Here is a 19,897-nt window from a genome sequence, read left to right on the forward strand (position 1 = left end):
CAGTCCTTTTGTGGTCACTACCATAATTGTAGTGACCAAAAAAAAAAGATGGAAATAACTATTATTATTATATTATATATTATAAAAATAATTCAACTCTGTAGCATAGTCCTCTACTGTAACCCAATGACATATCTTGAAGAACTGGACTCGAGCTATGAAACAAACAAAAACGATATTTTTAATATAATCCTTCATGTACATAATACACTACATAACAGCCAAGAAAAGCAAAATACTGAATAATGCAACATTGAAATGGCATGCTTTACCGAATAATGTACAAAATATACATTTGTATATCAATTATATCCTAATTAACAGTTATGATTAACACTAAGGCGGGGATATTAACTATATGGCACTTGGGAAATGCCACTCAAAATGTGTTAGTCATATGGTTTAGGTCCTATGGTCTAATCAATATGAACATGAACATGTATTTTCCTAAGCTAGAAACCAGATTTTGTGTCATCACTGATGTCAAATCTGGCACTGCTCCATAGAGAATATTGTCCATGTCCTTAGATATCATATCAATTGGACTGTCATAGAGTAGACCATATGAACATATAACACAATATACTCTTAAACTGGGCTTTATACCCCTTTAATTATAGAATATACAAAATACTTGGTGATGGCGAAAAGCCTAAAATACCTTAATTGTCCGATTACTAATATAAATCGTAGTTCTGCTGTGCTGAAATCTTAACAGCGGTTCCACATAGGATAGGAAAGCAGAACCCTTTGCCAACCTAACGTATCCCCACTGTGGATCAAACGTGGGTTGATACTGCCACCTACTGCTTACTTATGGTAACACAGGCTGTGTGTGGATAAATGGATTGTAAAATATAATTTCTGTTGGCTTTCACATTTCTAAATGTATAATATTCTAAAGAAAATATATAATAATAATAATGTACATTTTATATATATTTTTTAATAATAACATCAATTATGAATTCATGTTGAGATGAGATTTACAGAGATTTGCTCTCCCACAGAGGTTTAAGAAACTCTTCCAGTGCCTGGACAGGTATAAAAAGACAACACTTAACATCGTTTATAGCTAAAGCAGTTAGCAATATTGATAAGACTTCACAAGATACCTTTAAAATTGATATGTACAACACATAAAAAAACAAACAATGTACTGTTAATAAAAGAGTTGCTGAAAGACATCCGAGCAGTTTTTTTTTTCATACAAAGTTAAGACTCAAACGTTGGTTATTCATAATCCATACAGTGTATTGCCACTATATTATGACTGTCACGTCGCCATAACAACCGGTAACTACATCTTCTTCAGCTGGAGTTAGATGAAAAATAATCCTTGTATTTATGTTTCACTTATTTGTATGTATGAGGTTCCACTCCAAACCCAAGCTTAAAAGATACTGGATTTCAGGGCGGCTAGGTGGTGTAGTGGGCAAGGCGCTCGCCACCAATGCGGGAGATGCTGGGTTCGAGCCCAGCTCTCCGCATTGCTATCAGCTTGGCTGGTCGTTCATACTAACAGAATTGGCAGTGTTAGGGGTGGGAAAGCTGATGGGTGGGGATCGGACGTTGTGGACAGTGACTCCTACAGGTCGGTTGGTGCGCCTGCGCAGTAGAATCAGGAAGCGACGGGGGCGGCGTGCCCTCCAAACGCAGACCCCCGACGCTGAGAGATCGCGCTGTGCAGGTGAAAAGATGCGACGGCTGCCTCCTCGAGTACCGGAGGGGACACGTGATGCAAGGCTTCGTCCACATTGCAGCCGGCTTGTGGGAGGCATGGCCTAACAGCGTTCGAGACAGGGGAGGGTAGAATTGGACGATACGAAATTGGGATGGGAGAAAAATAGAAAATGGGAGAAAAAAACTAGAAAAAAGATACTGGATTTCAGAGGCAGTGCAGTGGTGGAGTGGTAATTAGCACTGTTGCCTCACTGCGAGAAGGTCCTGGCTTCAAACCAGACAGGGTGGCGCTTTTGCAAGTCCCCCCGTGTTTACGTGGGCTTCCTCCGTGTACTCTGGTTTCCTCCCACACCATAAAAGACACGCATGCTATAGGTACATACTCCTGTCATTGGTATGGTCATTACACCTGCAGTTGGTCCCGGTCTCTCTCTCTCTTGTGGTCCATTTTGAGACCCAACCTATAGCTTAAAAGTGTTTTTAAAAAGGTATGGGTCAGGAGGACCAACACGTTAAAATGGGTCCCAAATGATTCTCTGGAGATATGAAGCCAAGTCCATTGAAACATAGACGTATAATAAAAAATATAATAAAACTCTAGGATAGTAGTTTAGTCGTCTAAAAGCAGGAACGCTTGGGGGTCATAAGAATCCCCTGAAGAAAATAGTTAGAAAACCACTGGTGTAAGAACCGAGCAGCTGTTTCCATAACATCACGGATACTGATTTGTATACTATATACAGTCTAAATCAGCGGTGACCAGTGTTGAAAGCCGTTACTGCAATGAGTATGCAATACGCATATTACTCCCTGAGAAAAGTAACTAGTTACACTACTCATAATTAACGACCCAATGTTCAATTGATAACGGTGATGTGAGTTTGCTGAAATTGCACCCAGTGATGCTTTACTTTGCTATTAAAAAGTTATGCGATTACAGTAATAACACGTTGCTTCGACCGTGTAGCCGCAGTGGACCGTGCAGCCACTATGGACCGTGCAGCCACTATGGACCGTGCAGCCGCTATGGACCGTGCAGCCACTATGGACCGTGCAGCCGCTATGGGCCGTGCAGCCGCTATGGGCCGTGCAGCCGCTATGGACCGTGCAGCCACTATGGACCGTGCAGCCACTATGGACCGTGCAGCCGCAGTGGACCGTGCAGCCGCAGTGGACCGTGCAGCCGCAGTGGACCGTGCAGCCGCTATGGACCGTGCAGCCGCTATGGACCGTGCAGCCGCAGTGGACCGTGTAGCCGCTATGGACCGTGCAGCCGCTATGGACCGTGCAGCCGCAGTGGACCGTGCAGCCGCTATGGACCGTGCAGCCGCAGTGGACCGTGCAGCCACTATGGGCCGTGCAGCCGCTATGGACCGTGCAGCCACTATGGACCGTGCAGCCGCAGTGGACCGTGCAGCCGCAGTGGACCGTGCAGCCACTATGGACCGTGCAGCGCAGTGGGCCGTGCAGCCGCTATGGACCGTGCAGCCACTATGGACCGTGCAGCCACTATGGACCGTGCAGCCGCAGTGGACCGTGCAGCCACTATGGACCGTGCAGCCGCTATGGACCGTGCAGCCGCAGTGGACCGTGCAGCCACTATGGACCGTGCAGCCGCTATGGACCGTGCAGCCGCAGTGGACCGTGCAGCCACTATGGACCGTGCAGCCGCTATGGACCGTGCAGCCGCTATGGACCGTGCAGCCGCAGTGGACCGTGTAGCCGCTATGGACCGTGCAGCCACAGTGGACCGTGTAGCCGCTATGGACCGTGCAGCCGCTATGGACCGTGCAGCCACTATGGACCGTGCAGCCGTTACGTTATGGACCGTGCAGCCGTTACGTTATGGACCGCGCAGCCGCTATGGACCGTGCAACTGTTATGGACCATGCAGCCGTTATGGCAAATATGTTATTTTCAGGTATGTTTCTGAATAATCCCACAAGTTATTTCCCCCCACCCCCTCACTCACAAATAATCTGTAATCTGTATTATTTAACTGTGTTTTTCAGGTTACCGATATCCACCTCCTCTGAAAATATCCAGTATATAGATGAGAACATTTTAGATCTGGATCTTGGGGCAGGTTGTCTTTCATATCTTGTAATGTTTTTAATGTATTTAAATGTCTCTTAGGAGTCTTGGAGGGATAGTCTGTTGGGCTAAAAGATATCCTAATAAAAATATATATAATCCCATTTAGTTTTCTCTTCCAAACAGGATCGTTATATCTGAAAATAATAGTTTTCCCCTTTACAGTCTGACAGTGAATAAAGGTTTGATAACTTTACAGTCTGACAGTGAATAAAGGTTTGATAACTTTACAGTCCGACAGTGGATAAGGGTTTGATAACTTTACAGTCCGACAGTGAATAAGGGTTTGATAACTTTACAGTCCGACAGTGAATAAGGGTTTGATAACTTTACAGTCCGACAGTGAATAAAGGTTTGATAACTTTACAGTCCGACAGTGAATAAGGGTTTGATAACTTTACAGTCCGACAGTGGATACGGGTTTGATAACTTTACAGTCCGACAGTCAATAAGGGTTATACTCTTCAGTCCAGTCCTCTCAACTTTAAACGCAGGACTTTACAGCAGAGACTTTGGACTTTTTCTCCCGCCACGCGGGACGATAACGTTAAGGACACCGTCCCGCTCTTTCCGTCTCTCGCTCTCAGACCCAGTGTAGGCTCCTCCTCCTCGTCACTCAGTCCTTCAAAAGTAATATTTGATAACCGTTGATCTTCTCATTTCTCATTGTATAGGGAGAGAAATCAAACCGTCTCCTTCTTGCCTTCTTTTTAAGTGAACATATGACAGACGGCTCTACTACGTCCTTATCCGTGAAACACCCGGTACATTTGGACCCTTTGATCCTCCGTAGTTGCAGTATATAACCGTTGAGTTATATACATCTAATAGTCTTTACACCATCTCTCTTCCAGACACTGTAGGGCTTCTCCTCCTCCTTCCTCTCCGATGTGAGGAGTCAACGACAGCCCTACTATGTCCTTATCCTTGAAAAACTACTGGTATATTTGGACTTTAAAAAAAAATCCTCCGTGATGATAATATGTTAGTCCTCCATCTCTACCCCAGACATCACAAGGCCTGAGGATTTGGTCAGTTCCTCAACGTAACACAGACGAGAGCGTAGCCGTCCCCTGCGCCCCGTGAACCTCTGGCCGTTCCATCTCCTGTGACAACGGCTCGTCGCTCGTCTTCACGTCTCTCCGTCAGACGTGGTAAGGCCTCTCCTCCTCACGTCTCTCCGTCAGACGTCGTAAGGCCTCTCCTCCTCCTCCTCCTCCTCCTCCTCCAGCGTCTCCTCCTCCTTATCGATCTTCTTGGTGAAAACGGACGACAGTTCTTGAAGCAGCAGCTCCTGAGACGGCGTGCACATGCCCTGGTGCTGCCTCCTCCTGGCCACCGGCTGCAACTGCGGCTCCAGGGGCGACAACTCAGGCGACCCGGACTCCGGGCTGTGGGGGTCCCCGCCCCCCGCGCTGCTGCTGCCGCTGCCGCTCAGGGTATCCAGGGAGCCTCCAGAGGAGCCGGAGAAGAGGCCTCCGTCGCGACCGATCGTCAGGACCGGGTTGGGACCGATCATGCGGTCGAGGGAGGAGGTTTTCACCGGCACCAGGCTCAGGGAGCGGTCCGCGACCTCCTGGGTCTCCGAGGTTCCGCCGGACAGGAAGCTGGTCTCCAGGGACTTGAGCACCTGGAGGCCGAAGTCCCCCACCTCCTCGTACAGCGGCTCCTGGAGGTCGGGGGGGTCAGGAGGCTCCGGGCACGCGGGCGTCTCACAGCGCTCCTCGAACGATTCCTGCTGCTGCTTCATGGGCTGGGGGGGGGGGGGGGGGGGGGTGGAGTAGAAAGAAAGATTATCCATCTGGTGAATGGATCTAGTGCAACACATTTATGATCAGAGTCACCAAATCTCAAGTCAGATTCGAGTCTCGAGTCCGATTCACCAAAGAAGAGTCGAGTCCCCATTACCCTAGTCTGAGTCCAAGTCATCAAGGTTGAGTCCACTCCACTCAAATAAACAAATACAAATAAAAAAAAAAAGGTCTACATTAAACATAAATGACACAGCGGTCACCGTTTCAAAGGGAGTTTATTTACTTTGTGACACAATAGCCAAACAAATGCACTGGCCATCAATATCATAATGCCAAATGATGGCGGCTAGGTGGTGTAGTGGTCTAAGGCACTCGCCACCAGTGTGGAGACGCTAGGATTCGCGTGTTCGAATCCAGCTCTCCACATTGTTTTTCAGTTTGGCTGGTCGTCCGCAGTAATACACATTGGCCGTATTACGGGGAGGGAAAAACTGAAGGGTGGGGATCGAACGTTGTGAACAAGCGACTCCTACAAGTCGGTTGGTGCGCCTGCGCAGTAGAATCAGGAAGTGTCGGGGGCAGCGTGAGCCATAGATATCTATAGAACACTAGATAGCTTAAGGCGGAGTCACCAGCGTCACTGAACCGCCGCCATCTTGCTCCAGTTAGCCTTGAGTGAGAGTGAGTGAGCTGCACAGACAAAAATACGCATAACTCGCTGAAATATTGACGGATTTACAAACGGGTTGGTTTGCTATAAACATCAAAGATGTAGTTATGATACTGCATACTTATAAAAAAAAGTTTTTTTTAATGATGTTTTTTACAAACTGCTTGAATCATAGCCACGTTAATAATGCTTGTAATAAACCAAACCGTTTGTAAATCCGTCAATATTTCAGCGAGTTATGAGTATTTTTGTCTGTGCAGCTCACTCACTCTCACTCAAGGCTAACTGGAGCAAGATGGCGGCGGTTCAGTGACGTCGCTCTCCATTGGCCGGCAGCGCGGGCAAGCTATCTAGTGTTCTATATATATCTATGGCGTGAGCCTCCCACGCGTTACTCCTCGAACACTGAGAGATCGAGCTGCGCAGGTGAAAAGATGCGACTGCTGTTACCTCAAGTACCGGAGGGGACTTGTGCTATGTATGACTTAGTCCTCACTGCAGCCGGCTTGTGGGAGGCAAGAAACAGCGTTCGTGACAGGGGAGGGTTGAATTGGATGATACGAAATTGGGATGGGAGAAAATATAGAAAATGGGAGAAAAAGTGGATCAAAAAAAAAATCATAATGCCAAATGATTAGGGCCTATTGCATTCTTTTTTTAATAACTGTATTTATCAATGAACAAGTCAGAGTCCTCGTCTGCACCTCCTGAGTCCGAATGCAGTCGATGCTCGTGTCCAAGTCCGAGTCATCAATGCTCAAGTCCAAAGTCGAGTCACGAGTCCTGAAAATCAGTCCAGGACTGACTCGAGTTGGAGTACTACAACACTGTTTATGATATATGGAGTAGTCTACAGATTAGATTAAAATGTATTGTCATCATACAGCACAAGTACAGTACAACGAAAAGAAGTTGGCATCCAACCAGAGTGCAGATATAAAAAACTGTAAAGTGCAATAGTAATATACAATGTACAGGTGAACTGGAATATATATATACAGTACTACTGAGTAATAGTGCTATCAGATGTTTGTAAAGTGTTATAGTATTATATACAGTGATACAGGTATAAAGACACTATACAGGTAAGTCATACTGTCCAGTGGTATAACTAGTAAGAGTAGGTAAGGGATATATACAGATATAGATAAAGTATATACAGGTATGTAAAAGGATTATATGCATGTATATTCAGACAGATGTGGATAAATATATAGCATATACGGTAAATATATATAGGTATATACAGCATTATTGTATATGCAATCATACAGAGTTATATGAGTAGACTATAGTTCGAGGTAGGTAGTTATGATTGAGAGTTGATGACAGTGTAAAGCAGTTGTAGACAGTTATAAATAGTACAGGCAACAGAGTTCAGAGTTCAGACAGTATGGATAACAGAGCCTAGGCAATGGGTTCAGAGTTTATATAGAGAATATCCTAGAGAGTATAGGAGAAATACTTAAAGGTCCCATGCATTATAAATGGCCTTTACCAGTGTTTAGCATTATTTCCTAGCAATGGGGGATTATATCAATGTGGTCTGTGTCGTTAATTATCATATCGACTCATCAGTCTAGTCTCGAGTTCACGAGATCTTCCCTCACTCAACTAAGCCGCTCTGATTTGACGGTATTGCTGACGTGAATAAGGTACTGATTTGCAGTAACACCCCCTCTATGGTTGTAGCGCATAGTGTAACCCGACACTTCCCTTTTTTGATCCACTTTTTCTCCCATTTTCTATTTTTCTCCCATCCCAATTTCGTATCGTCCAATTCAACCCTCCCCTGTCTCGGACGCTGTTTCTTGCCTCCCACAAGCCGGCTGCAATGTGGACGAAACCATACATAGCACGAGTCCCCTCCGATACTCGAGGTAGCAGCCGTCGCATCTTTTCACCTGCACGGCGCGATCTTTCAGCGTCAGGGGTCTGTGCTTTGGAGGGGCGCCGCCTCCATCGCTTCTTGATTCTACTGCGCAGGCGCACCAACCGACCTGTAGGAGTCGCTGTCCACAACGTCCAATCCCCACCCCTCAGTTTTCCCTCCCCCTAATACTGCCAATTGTATTAGTACGGACGACCAGCCAAACTGAAAACAATGTGGAGAGCTGGGTTCGAACCCAGCGTCTCCAGCATTGGTGGTGAGTGCCTTGCCCACTGCACCACCTAGCCGCCCTAACCCGACACTTCCTCAAACAGGTTTTGACAGAGAGGCAGAGAACAAGCGAGCGAGAGAGAGGGAGAGAGAGATAGATAGAGAGGGAGAGAGAGGGACTGCGCGGTCCCTGCGCGCAGGTGTCTGTAAAAATGTGTGCGTGCGCCGCAGGGATGGGTCTTCTCTCTCACACACACGGAGTATTTACACAGGTTGTGTGTAAATGCTCAGTGTGTCCCTGTCCCTCTCTCTCTCCCTCTCTCCCTCCCTCTCTATCTCTATCTCTCGCTCTCTCTCTCTCTCTCTCTCCCTCGCAGTCGGGAGCACTAGCTTATCACTGTCAAAATATCTTTGCGCATGCTCCCAGTGTATTGATGTTTTCCTTACCGCACAAATTTGCGAAATATTTCCTACCGCTGCGGTTATTACCGCACACACACAAAAAAAAAGTTTGAATGCATTTTTTTTGTAGTCTACTCTTTATAGCATATAGCCTGCCTCTAGTCTAAATGTCTATCTTTAGAGGATGACTTTGCAGCATGAATATTGTTTGGGATTCGGCAAGCACGCATTCGTTAAAAGTGAAACACGGATTCGAAGTATCCCCTCTGTGTCGCGGGCAGGGGTGGTAGCGGCGCGCCCGCCGGTTACCCCCCAACCCTTTCTTCTTCTTATTATTATTATAACGTTACTACTTATGATTACAAAGGCATTCGTTTTGTGGCATTACGTTATATAGTTACACGTTCGTATTTACCGGACCATAGCAAGGCAAGCGTTACTCAATTCATATCTCAGTTCCTTTCTTTGCTCAGAGCGTGCAGAGTTGTACCCATTCTGCGGTCTGTTAATAAAGTTTTCAATCAGACAAGTGTATAGAACGAAGGGCTTTTATTATAACATTTCGTTGCAGTAAAATCATTATGCCTCGTTCCCTGAGGAGCGACGGTACGTCGGTAATCCACTCCGGTCTCCGGTGGGAGCTAACGTATATTAGCCGTGTTGTGACTGTGAGCTCTGATCAATGGCTGAGATTCAGGAAGTAAAAGCACTGCAAGACGATCCAACGTGTGACGCGTCTCTCTTCTGACCAATCAGTGGTCTGCAATGTTTCACATGACTTTTCTGGTACCCAATAGGGTCGCTTGGAACCTCGATAGAGGAGTAGGGTATATCTGCAGAGCCGCAAGCCCAACGAGAGAAGGGTACTTTATTATTATAAAATAAAAACAGCTGTGACGCGGTATTCAGCCTACTCTTGCGGTGGGCGTGATGTAACAGCGATACCGCGGTAATGCGGTAATCGCGGCAGCCCACGCGCACGCCCGTATTCCGATCCGTCCAATAATAATCACAGAGGTATATATTGTCATTTGAAACAAGTTACCAATGCATTGTCCCGTGGGATTAATTAGTCTCCCCCTTAATCTCTCTCTATCTCTCTCTGTGCCAGTCGCAGACTGTGTGGGTGACTGTCACTCAAAGCGCTTATGGGCGGAGCCCATCCAATAACAGCCTGAATTCCAAAGGGAGACAAATTATGCTTTTGAGTACTTGATTAGAAATATAAAACAATGATTTTTTTTGAAAAAAAACCTTACAGATGTATTCCATAGACTCACAGGCATTGTGTAAAGTTGCCCAAATAGTGCAAGGAATAGCAATGCATGTCCCCTTTAAAACACCACTCTGCTGTAAGATTTTTAACACAGTTGTTTTGGCATATCAATTGTCATATTTGGCATGCGTTTCCCAATTGATTAGTAAATCCTAAAAGGGCGTCAACTACTTTTTAAGACAAATGAAATCCATCATTGGTTAATAACAAAAACATCCAGGAGGGAGGATGTGTTCCTCAGCAATGTCAAAAACAACAGACTTCCTCTTAAAGGTGCGGCCGTCATTGTTTCGGTATCGCAGTAGCTAACTACCTCCAGATAATGATCCAATCTGTTAAGGACACACTTCAATCATAACAATTCAGTTGTAAATGTGATTTTGGGCTGGGTCGGTCCCTCTTGATGACAACACACAGCCGCAGACACGACAATGTTACTAAATACAAGAGAAAAGCGGACTCCCTAAGCCCTCAAGCCGCCTTCTTCCGAGACTCATTGTGCTTTTAAATGGTCTGCCCTCAAGGCTAATTGAGGCTAATACACAACTCTTGATGTCAACACCTACCAGTACATTTCTCTAGCTCTAGGAGGTACATCCTCTTTCATCCCGAACAAAACTTTACACATTGAATTTGGATACAAAATAAAAAAAAACTTTTGTATTATGGCTTTAATATATTTTGTTATTAGCATGTTAGTTAGCACTTTCTTGTCTCAGTGGATTAAGTCTGTTTCAATGTGACGAATAACTAAATAGTTGGGGGTTTTCAAAATTGTGTTTCTATCACGAGTTACAAAACGTTATGTTTTGTTAAGAAGCACCATGTAAAATTGAATGGCAGTATCTACAAGTTAAGGTAAAAGAAATAAAGTTTTGCATAAAGGAATTGGGTAAACGGCCATTAAAAGGTTTTTCAGTAGCCAATGAAGCTCATACCAACATGCAACATGTTATATGAATAGTTGCTTTTGATGATTGCACATTTTATGAAACGACAGGGAGTCGTACAAGCAACATATGATAATGTCTAAAGAAAAATTTAAACGTCCTATCCAACCAAAATCACCATTTTGAACCGGTGTGCTTTAAGACAGAAATAGGCCCTGACCCTCCTTCCCTCCAGGGTCATTGTTTCCAGAAGAACAATACAGAACAGTTTCCCCTTGGAATGTTTTATAGCTCTGTGTGTGTGTGTGTGTGTGTGTGCATGCTTGCGTGCGTGCATGCGTGTGTGTGTGTGTGTGTGTGTGTGTGTGTGTGCGTGTGTGTGTGTGTGTATGTGTGTGCGTATGTGTGTGCGTAGGTGTGTGTACATGTAGGCTCTGGGACTCAGGTTTGCTTTTGGTTTCCATCCCAGAATCGGTTCTAGTAACAAGATAAGTCTTTCTTGGTGTTTGTTTTAACCTGCTTCGAGTGCCAGGTGGGTGGTGTTTGCCACATATAGTAGGACCATACAATAATGTACCAGGCATTCAAACAATCACAGAGAACTAAGTGAAATTAATTTATTATACATTCTAATGATTGATAACAACTTCTCTGACACAATCTGAATTGCACCCCTCCCAAACTGCCACTCCAAGCAGGCAAAAATAAATACGAAAAACACATGTATTTGCAAATACTGTGACACAGGTCTGCTCATGATACCGTATATGGCATATATACGTATTTCTTCACAGTTTCGTTACTCTATAATTGTTTTCTTTGGTTAAACAAAAAGGCCAAATAATGATTTTTTTTCTTTTTTCTTTCTAGAAGTTAGGAGAAACAATCAGTGACGGCTCTTCAGGGAATCTCTCCTCCTCCTCCCTTCACATCCTGTTGTCCGCACTTCAAACATCCCCCAGCAACATCCTGATGTGGTCATGGCAGGAAGCACAGGGCTTCCCACAGGAAGGGGAGGGGCCTAGTTGGCAGATGACTTACTTGTCTCCTTTATAAGTCAAGGAGACTTTAAAAAAAGACCCGTTCCGGGCGGCTAGGTGGTGTAGTGGGCAAGGCACTCGCCACCAATGTGGAGACGCTGGGTTCGCGTGTTCGAATCCAGCTCTCCACATTGTTTTCAGTTTAGCTGGTCGTCCGCAGTAATACACATTGGCCGTATTACGGGGAGGGAAACTGAAGGGTGGGGATCGGGCGTTGTGAACAAGCGACTCCTACAAGTCGGTTGGTGCGCCTGCGCAGTAGAATCAGGAAGTGTCGGGGGCAGCGTGAGCCTCCCACGCATTACTCCTCGACACTGAGAGATCGAGCTGCGCAGGTGAAAAGATGCGACTGCTGTTACCTCAAGTACCGGAGGGGACTTGTGCTATGTATGACTTAGTCCACATTGCAGCCGGCTTGTGGGAGGCAAGAAACAACGTTCGTGACAGGGGAGGGTTGAATTGGATGATACGAAATTGGGATGGGAGAAAATATAGAAAATGGGAGAAAAAGTGGATAAAAAAAAAAAAAAAAAGACCCGTTCCTCGATCCGAGTGGGTGCGCTCTTCCTAGCGAGGCAGGGTCACGTTGGGAACGCTGGGCGTGGAGCGCAGAGATGAGTGGGGAGAGAGAGGCTTGATGTCTTCGAAATGTGTTAAGAGCCGGTAGTTGGAAGTATTACGACCGCAGGGTAAAGTTCATCATTCGTGCTGTAGATTGAACTGCAGCCAGGAGAGTCTTACAGCCACAGCACAGAGAAAAACACCACTCCCTCATTTGTGGTCGAATTGAGATTTGAGTCAATAATTTGTGTGATTTTTGGCTCGGTACGATGCCAGGTAATAGAAAAATAGGGTCGAGGTTCAATATAACTGGATTTCTTTAACACATTGGGCGCCATGCATTGTGCCCATCATTATGCCCTCTCTGCCACCGCTGTAAGCCTATGGAGAGGTTTACCTTCTTTGCAGGGCTATAACTTTTTAAATATTATAGCTATATCGACATTACTATGGCCCATTCAACATCGGGTATCTATCGTTCCGGATGTGGGAACGTTATAATTTTTCATTCATACATTGTTGTGTTAATACCGTCGAGAATATAAGTATGTTTTTAAGCTTTTCTGCTGTAATTCCAAAAACGCTAGTTATAGGCCCTGAAGCTATGATAGATTATCGATTGGCCTTTCTTTCCTATACACGCTATATTAAAAAATTCAAATGTATATGATCGGTATACATTATGCTTCATCATGTGTGAAGGAAAGGGGGGGGGGGAGTCGTTTATAATTCCTTGATCGTCAGTAACAGCTTTATTTAGTATGGGTTGATATATTGATCAGACTGATTGCAAACAAAGAAATGGACAATCAAGCTGAAAATAACGTTACATTCCTCTTACCGTTCGCCGATGAGACTGGAGGAAAAAGATCCCAATTATTTGACGTCGATCTGCTAGATCCATTTACGGTTTGTATGACGCAATAAATGCCGAAATCATATCGATTATTGCGTTTCGAAAGCGATCCAAATGCACTCGAGTGTGTATATTGATCCACGCCACAATATATCTCTGGCGGAGGAATTTCCTCTATGCACCGATAGCCACTTCCGGTTTGGCGTGAGTGTAACTCGCCCGACCATCCACCAGGCGGCGGTATTGAAGCGTTGCAATATCAGAACAGGGTCCGGCTGCGATCCGGAGGGAGGCTGGATGAATTATGAATGCCATGGCGAAAATTTTTAATATTGATCCCAAACACGTGATACGCCGTTGTTGGCGTTCAACGTATGGCGGGCAATAACGATTTACGCCGTTCTTGGCGCACAATATGTTAATGGGAGTTGTTGATACAAAAAAACTCAAATAAAAAGGTACATTGATATCAAAAGGAAATCTTCCATTTGATTCATCCCCCGACTCACGTAGAGGAAGTTGGAGAACTGTGACAAACATGAAGAATACTTACAAAGAACATGGAGAGTGTCCGTCTGGCATGCAGCTTCCTCTGCAGGTACAGAACGCAGACAGAGAGGGAATAATTAGGAACAAAGTAAAAATTATTACGACGTTTACATGTAATTTGTACGCATGAGGACTCAAAAGCGTGGCAAAAGGAAGCTCGGCCCAAAATACAACATTATGAAATAAAGGCACTTCCTGGGTCTGAATGTGTAAACGTGTAACTGAACAGTTTAGAAAACAATGTACATCTTCAAAGAATCAACTGGGCACAAACAAAAACCCGACATGTTTCAACCTCACAGGTCTTCCACAGACGTTAGCTCTTTGAAGAAGTACATCGTTCGCTAAGCTGTTCAGTTACACATGTACATTTACTTCCATTAAAACCCTTATTCTGTAGCACCCCGGAGGTCTGCTCATCATAGCGACCAAAGTAGTACTAATGCAGGACAGATTCAGGACAGCACTACATGTTTTACGGATGACGCATGGATATCACAGGTGACAAGATAGTTCGGCACCGTTTGGCTCTCGTTATTTAGCTCCATGCAGCATCATAGAGGGAGGGAGTGTGTTCTATAGTACATATCGTCATGGCTGTGGTCTCAGCAGATCATCTCAGCCATGATGTTATTTACTAAAGCACACGCCGTTGAGTGTTTTTTATACAATATCTAATTTCAAGTTGTGAATAAATCACACTTATAAGATATAAGACTCGATACACAAATTGAGCTGTGTATATATGCAATAACTATATAACAACTAGCCGTGTTGTTATAGCAAATAGAACACAGCTCTCTGCTAATCAGATAGCTTGATCTGAACCAACTGTTGTATAGCTGTACATGATGTAGATATGGGGCGACAGTGACTCAGGACGTAGAGTGGTCGTCTGGTAATCGGAAGGTTCCCGGTTCGATTCCCGCTCCTCCCAGGCAGCGTGTCGAAGTGCCCTTGAGCAAGACACGTAACCCCCTAACTGCTCCCGATGAGCAGGGTGCCACCTTGCATGGTTGCCTCCGCCGTCGGTGTGTGTGAATGTGTGAGTGAATGGGTAAAATGTGAGGAACAGAATTGTAAAGCGCTTTGGATAAAAGCTGCTACTGTATATAAATGCACCATTTACCATTTAGATTGATTAATGTACCAGTATTACTGTTCCTTACCAGGGTCTGGTTGGCGGACAGCATGGTGGAGTTGCTCTCGTCCCCTCTGATGGGAACCAGGGGCATGGTGCCAAACTTTTGCTTGGAGATGTCTGAAGAGGAGTGACGCCTCAGCACCGGAGGTCGAGGGTCATCGTTCTGCACGAGGGTGGGGGGGGGTCATAATCAGCACACAGAGAGAAGATACACCATTCTGCACGAGGGTGGGGGGGTCATGATCAGCACACAGAGAAAATACGCCGTGTCAATAGAGGCTGTTTGGAAGGCCCATTTGTCCTCCATGTTGTAAGAGACAACGGTTGCTATGTGCAAAACAACAGTTGCTATTTGTGAGATATATGAGAGATAAATCAACAGAAATGTAATAATTTTACTTTTATTATTAGATCTTGTAAACAAGTCGCAGTGGAATGGTAATATCATGATATTATCAAAAATATTAAAAAGTGGTTACCAATGGTTACAGGCAGCCATATTGGAAGAACGAGAACTCCACAAACATTCTGTGCAAGGCCTCTATTGTTCTAGACCTTTTCAAACTTAAACATTCTAAATGAGCCCAAGTGCACTTCCTGTTTCAGTGTAGCTGGCAGGAAATAAACCTCGGCACAAGCCGTTTCCCTAGCAACACAATCCTACTGAAAAGGGTCTGTATGCAAAACCTATAATGATATTGTGAAAAGTATCGCAAAGAGTAACGTGGTCTCCTAGTGCTGAATAATTTCCGTGACCCATCCTAATCTTATTATTCTAGTTTAAAAAGAAACAACAAGGGGCGGTCAGGTGGCGTAGCGGAGATTGCGCTCGTCACCAACGCAGGAGATGCTGGGTTCGAGCCCAGCTCTCGGCGTTGCCACCAGCCTGGCTGGCCGTTCACACTAATACAATTGGCAGTATTAGGGGGTGGGGAAGCTGGCGGGTGGGAAGCTGGCGGGTGGGAATCTGCCGTTGTGGACAGCGACGCCTACAGGTCAGGTCTCGGCGCTTGCTAAGCGGGGCAGGACTTGGTGGAGATAGCGTGCCCTCCCACGCGTTACACTTCACCAATGAGAGTCCTCGCTGCCAAGTGAAAAGACGTCACTGGCTGTCGGCGCACGTCTCGGAGGAAGCGTGCAATCGACTCGGGACGCCCTTGTACCGACTCGTAGGAGAACATGCATACAGCAGCCAGGTAGGGGAGGGGGGGGGAATTGGAACAATGACTAATTGGGATGGGGAGAAAATCAGAGAGAAAAAGAAAAAAAAACGAACATGTGAAGATTGATACTGAACGGACAGTGATTTTTTGATCAAGTGTAAGTTAAGAAGTAAAGTAAGTTTATTTATCTATTTTCCTCGTTGGGGTAAAAGGGCTCCTGGTCGATACAAATGACGCTCTCAATTAAAAGGCACACCAGACACACACCTGTGCTTTGAGGATAGTGGTGATCCAGTCCCAGAGGTCAGTCTCACAGTTACAACACAGGTAGCTGAGGGGGAGAGAGAGAGAGAGAGAGAGAGAGAGAGAGAGAGAGAGAGAGAGAGAGAGGTTCACATTTTAAAATCAACCGAAGTTGCACCAAAGTGCTTTACAATGTAAAACAAACATACCAAAAATCAACAATGATAACAAAAATAAACAAAACACAATCAAGAAGACCAGGGATGGACGGCTTAACGAGCCTCAAAGGCCAAAGATAATAAATAGGTCTTCAGCAAATCCCTAAGGTCTGAGCAGAATTTATTTGCAGTGGCAGACAGCTTGAGGACAGCCACCACAAAAGCTCGGTCGCCTTTTGTCCTCAGCCTAGACCTTGGGACAGATAAAAGCAGCTCATTGGATGATCTCAGAGCTCTAGCTGGGGTGTGGACATGAAGGAGTTCAGCTAAGTACTGAGGGGCCAGACCATTTAATGCCTTAAAGACAAGCATCCCGGTTTTAAAGTCTATCCTGAAACGAACAGGCAAGCCAGTGCAGGGAAGCGAACACTGGTGTCATGTGTTCGTGCTTCTTGGTACCAGTCAAGAGACGCGCGGCAGCAGATCTGGTCTAGAACCACATATTATCCATTACAGTAATATAGCCTAGATCAGGGGTTCTCAAACTTTTTTATACCACAACGGTTACAACCCCATTTTATTTAGGAATATCAAAATAAAAGCACACGTTGTTGAACTTAATCTTGATCATGGATTAACTTGATCATGGATATTTATTAGAACATTTTATTACAGCACTATGTTATCAATAGACATTTATAAAACGAGGCATATTTAGCCAAAATATGTTGCCAGAACATAATTCTTTTTTTCAAATGAATTGCCAATAAAATCAGACAAGTGTGAGCTCCACTGTCACCTACCCACAATCGCAATTTGGGTCGCGACCCGTAGTTTGAGAACTGCTGACCTAGATGATACCAGAGCATGGATAACCCTCTCCAAAGCACTGGGAGAGAGGTAGGGCTTCACTTTGACCAGGAGGCTCAGCTGAAAAAAGGACCCTTGTGCTCCAGAGCAATGTTGTCGAATTTAAAACCACTATCAAACGTGACCCCAAGGCTTTTGATAAAAGAGTTTATTTGCCGAGAGAGAACAGAGTAGAGATAAACCCTCCAGTCATAAGGGCATGGAAGGGACACAACACATTACACAAGACATTCCTGACCCTCTCCATGTAGAACAATACACATACACAAGCGCGCACAAAACACACACACCTTGTCTAGGCATTCCTGACCCCACCACTGCACACAGACTCACATACAGTACACACACACACACACACACACACACACACGTACACGCACACAGAACAATGAACACAAAACTTATGCAACAGCCTAGGTCATGTCAGTCTATTCAGAGTGTACTGTGTACAACCAGGAAGTCCAAACACAGTGTCGTGCGTAGATAAACATTACGTATCGCATGCGACAATGTTCCAACTGTGTCCCACTTCTGTTTCGCCTCTCAATACTGAATTGTTTTAAAAAGAGATTTTAAGATATTCTGTTTGCATGCCGTTTGTCTTTAAAATGTTGTAATAAAGATAAAAAAGAAACAAACTTACAGTTGTTGTTTGTCTAACATAACGGTGAGCCCCCATCTGAAAAAAACAAATTTCTTTTATTATAATCATAAGAACGTATGCATTGATTATTTGACCAACAAACCATACAATTCACGTTTTAAAGACAGTAGAGGTACTTCTTGTGATGGATCACATTCAGACTCCAAGCAATTTGAATAGATTTTACAACTGCAAATACATGGGCTGTCCAAAACATTAGTTATATGGTTCTTCGGTGCAAGGGTTAATTTAATTTGTGGAATAATTATTGACATTTGTCAATATTACATCTACCACTTATCTCTGTAGAGTAAATTCACCTCGTTGGAGCTTTCAGTTTCCTCCGGATCCCGATGTAGATCTTCAGAGATTTAAGAGGCCATTCTTTTTCAGGTTTGATGCTCTGGAGAGAGAAATCAATCAATCAGCTGACAGGCCGACCAACCAATCGTAGTGAAGCTAAACTCTGGCAGGAGGGCGGTACCTTCTTGTCTTTGAGCAGCAGCAGTTTGTGGTCTTTGATCTGGAAGGTTCGGTCCTGGAACTTGTTTCCTTGGAGGAGTTTCGGAGGCTCCTCGCGACACTTCAACAGGCCCACCTTCATGATGTCACTGTTGTAGGCTGGGAGGAGAATCATCATCATCATTAGTGATGCACGATATATCGGCCGCCGATATAATATTGGCCGATATGGCAGTTTTTTTTACACATCGGTATCGGTCCGATATCAAGATAGGGCCGATATAAAAAAATTATATAATATATATATATATTTTTTTATTAGTCTTTTTCTTTTTACATGTTTTGGCCTTAAATAGTTAAAAAATATCAGTCATTTCTGAAAATAAGTTATTACAAAAGTAAAAAAAAGAAAAATGAATTTTGGAAAATAGCTCTATTTGATTATCATAAAAAAGCGTTTTCTATACGGAGATATCGGCATCGGTAAATATCGGTATCGGCCAGAACAGCAATATTAATATCGGTTATCGGCCACAATTTTCACATCGGTGCATCACTAATCATCATCATCATCATCATCATCAGTCATTCAGTAAAACTCACAGAAAAGTATTGGTATCATTAATTTGCTGATACTATTGTTGGTGGGCCAAATACATCTAACCTTTCTAGTGTCCTTACATGGACGATAGGACTGGACTTACATGTGGCTGAACAACATGCTGATGCCCTTTCATTTGGACACTTTCTTCACTACAATGTGTGTGTATGTGTGTGTGTGTGCGCATCTGTTTAGAAATTCTTTCATGATCTCACATGTGTGTGTGTGTGTGTGTGTGTGTGTGTGTGTGTGCATATTTGTTTGGAAATTCTTTCATGATCTCTGATTTGGTCACTTTCTTCACTACAGTGTGTGTGTGTGTGTGTGTGTGTGTGTGTGTGTGTGTGTGTGTGTATGTGCGTTTGCGTGTGCGTGAGTGTGTATGTGTGTGTCTGTGTGTGTGTGTGTGTATTCTTGTTTGATGACTGACATGTGAGGAGGTTGACGCCCTCTCCTTTTGGTACCCTCTTCACCACCAGGTAGGCAGAGCTAGGGTCGGCCATCTTGCACCACTGCAACGCCTGTTCCAGAACCTTCTCTTTGGGGTGCAATGGACGCTCTGCAACAACAAGAGAAAGCAATGTTTAAGCATTAGCTACCCCCTTTTTGTCAAAGGATCACACCATCATTCAGACTCAGACAAGAACATAGATACCAATTCCCTCTCTGTACGTTCAGTAGAAAGCTATCCAGCTGCAAGCTAGCTTAGCACAAATGAATGGAAGCGGATACGGATC

At 44.6% G+C, this 19,897-nt stretch overlaps 1 protein-coding gene across 1 annotated transcript in view; it reads right to left on the minus strand.

Annotated features, from left to right (window-relative positions):
- Positions 1 to 3,445: 3,445 nt before the first annotated feature.
- The window catches only part of arap3 (ArfGAP with RhoGAP domain, ankyrin repeat and PH domain 3), a 109,252-nt gene continuing 92,800 nt past the window's right edge, over positions 3,446 to 19,897 (minus strand). The window contains exons 28-35 of the mRNA XM_084331586.1: positions 19,591 to 19,719; positions 18,582 to 18,718; positions 18,418 to 18,500; positions 18,098 to 18,133; positions 16,451 to 16,514; positions 15,046 to 15,183; positions 13,881 to 13,919; positions 3,446 to 5,530 (exon numbers count right to left, since the gene is read on the minus strand). Of these exons, the coding sequence (XP_084187712.1) occupies positions 4,961 to 5,530; positions 13,881 to 13,919; positions 15,046 to 15,183; positions 16,451 to 16,514; positions 18,098 to 18,133; positions 18,418 to 18,500; positions 18,582 to 18,718; positions 19,591 to 19,719 (1,196 nt within the window). The 3' untranslated portion in view covers positions 3,446 to 4,960. The remainder of the gene's footprint in view (positions 5,531 to 13,880; positions 13,920 to 15,045; positions 15,184 to 16,450; positions 16,515 to 18,097; positions 18,134 to 18,417; positions 18,501 to 18,581; positions 18,719 to 19,590; positions 19,720 to 19,897) is intronic.

Source organism: Notolepis coatsorum, assembly GCF_963971535.1.
Source record: "Notolepis coatsorum genome assembly, chromosome: 16".
Lineage (NCBI taxonomy): Eukaryota > Metazoa > Chordata > Actinopteri > Aulopiformes > Paralepididae > Notolepis > Notolepis coatsorum.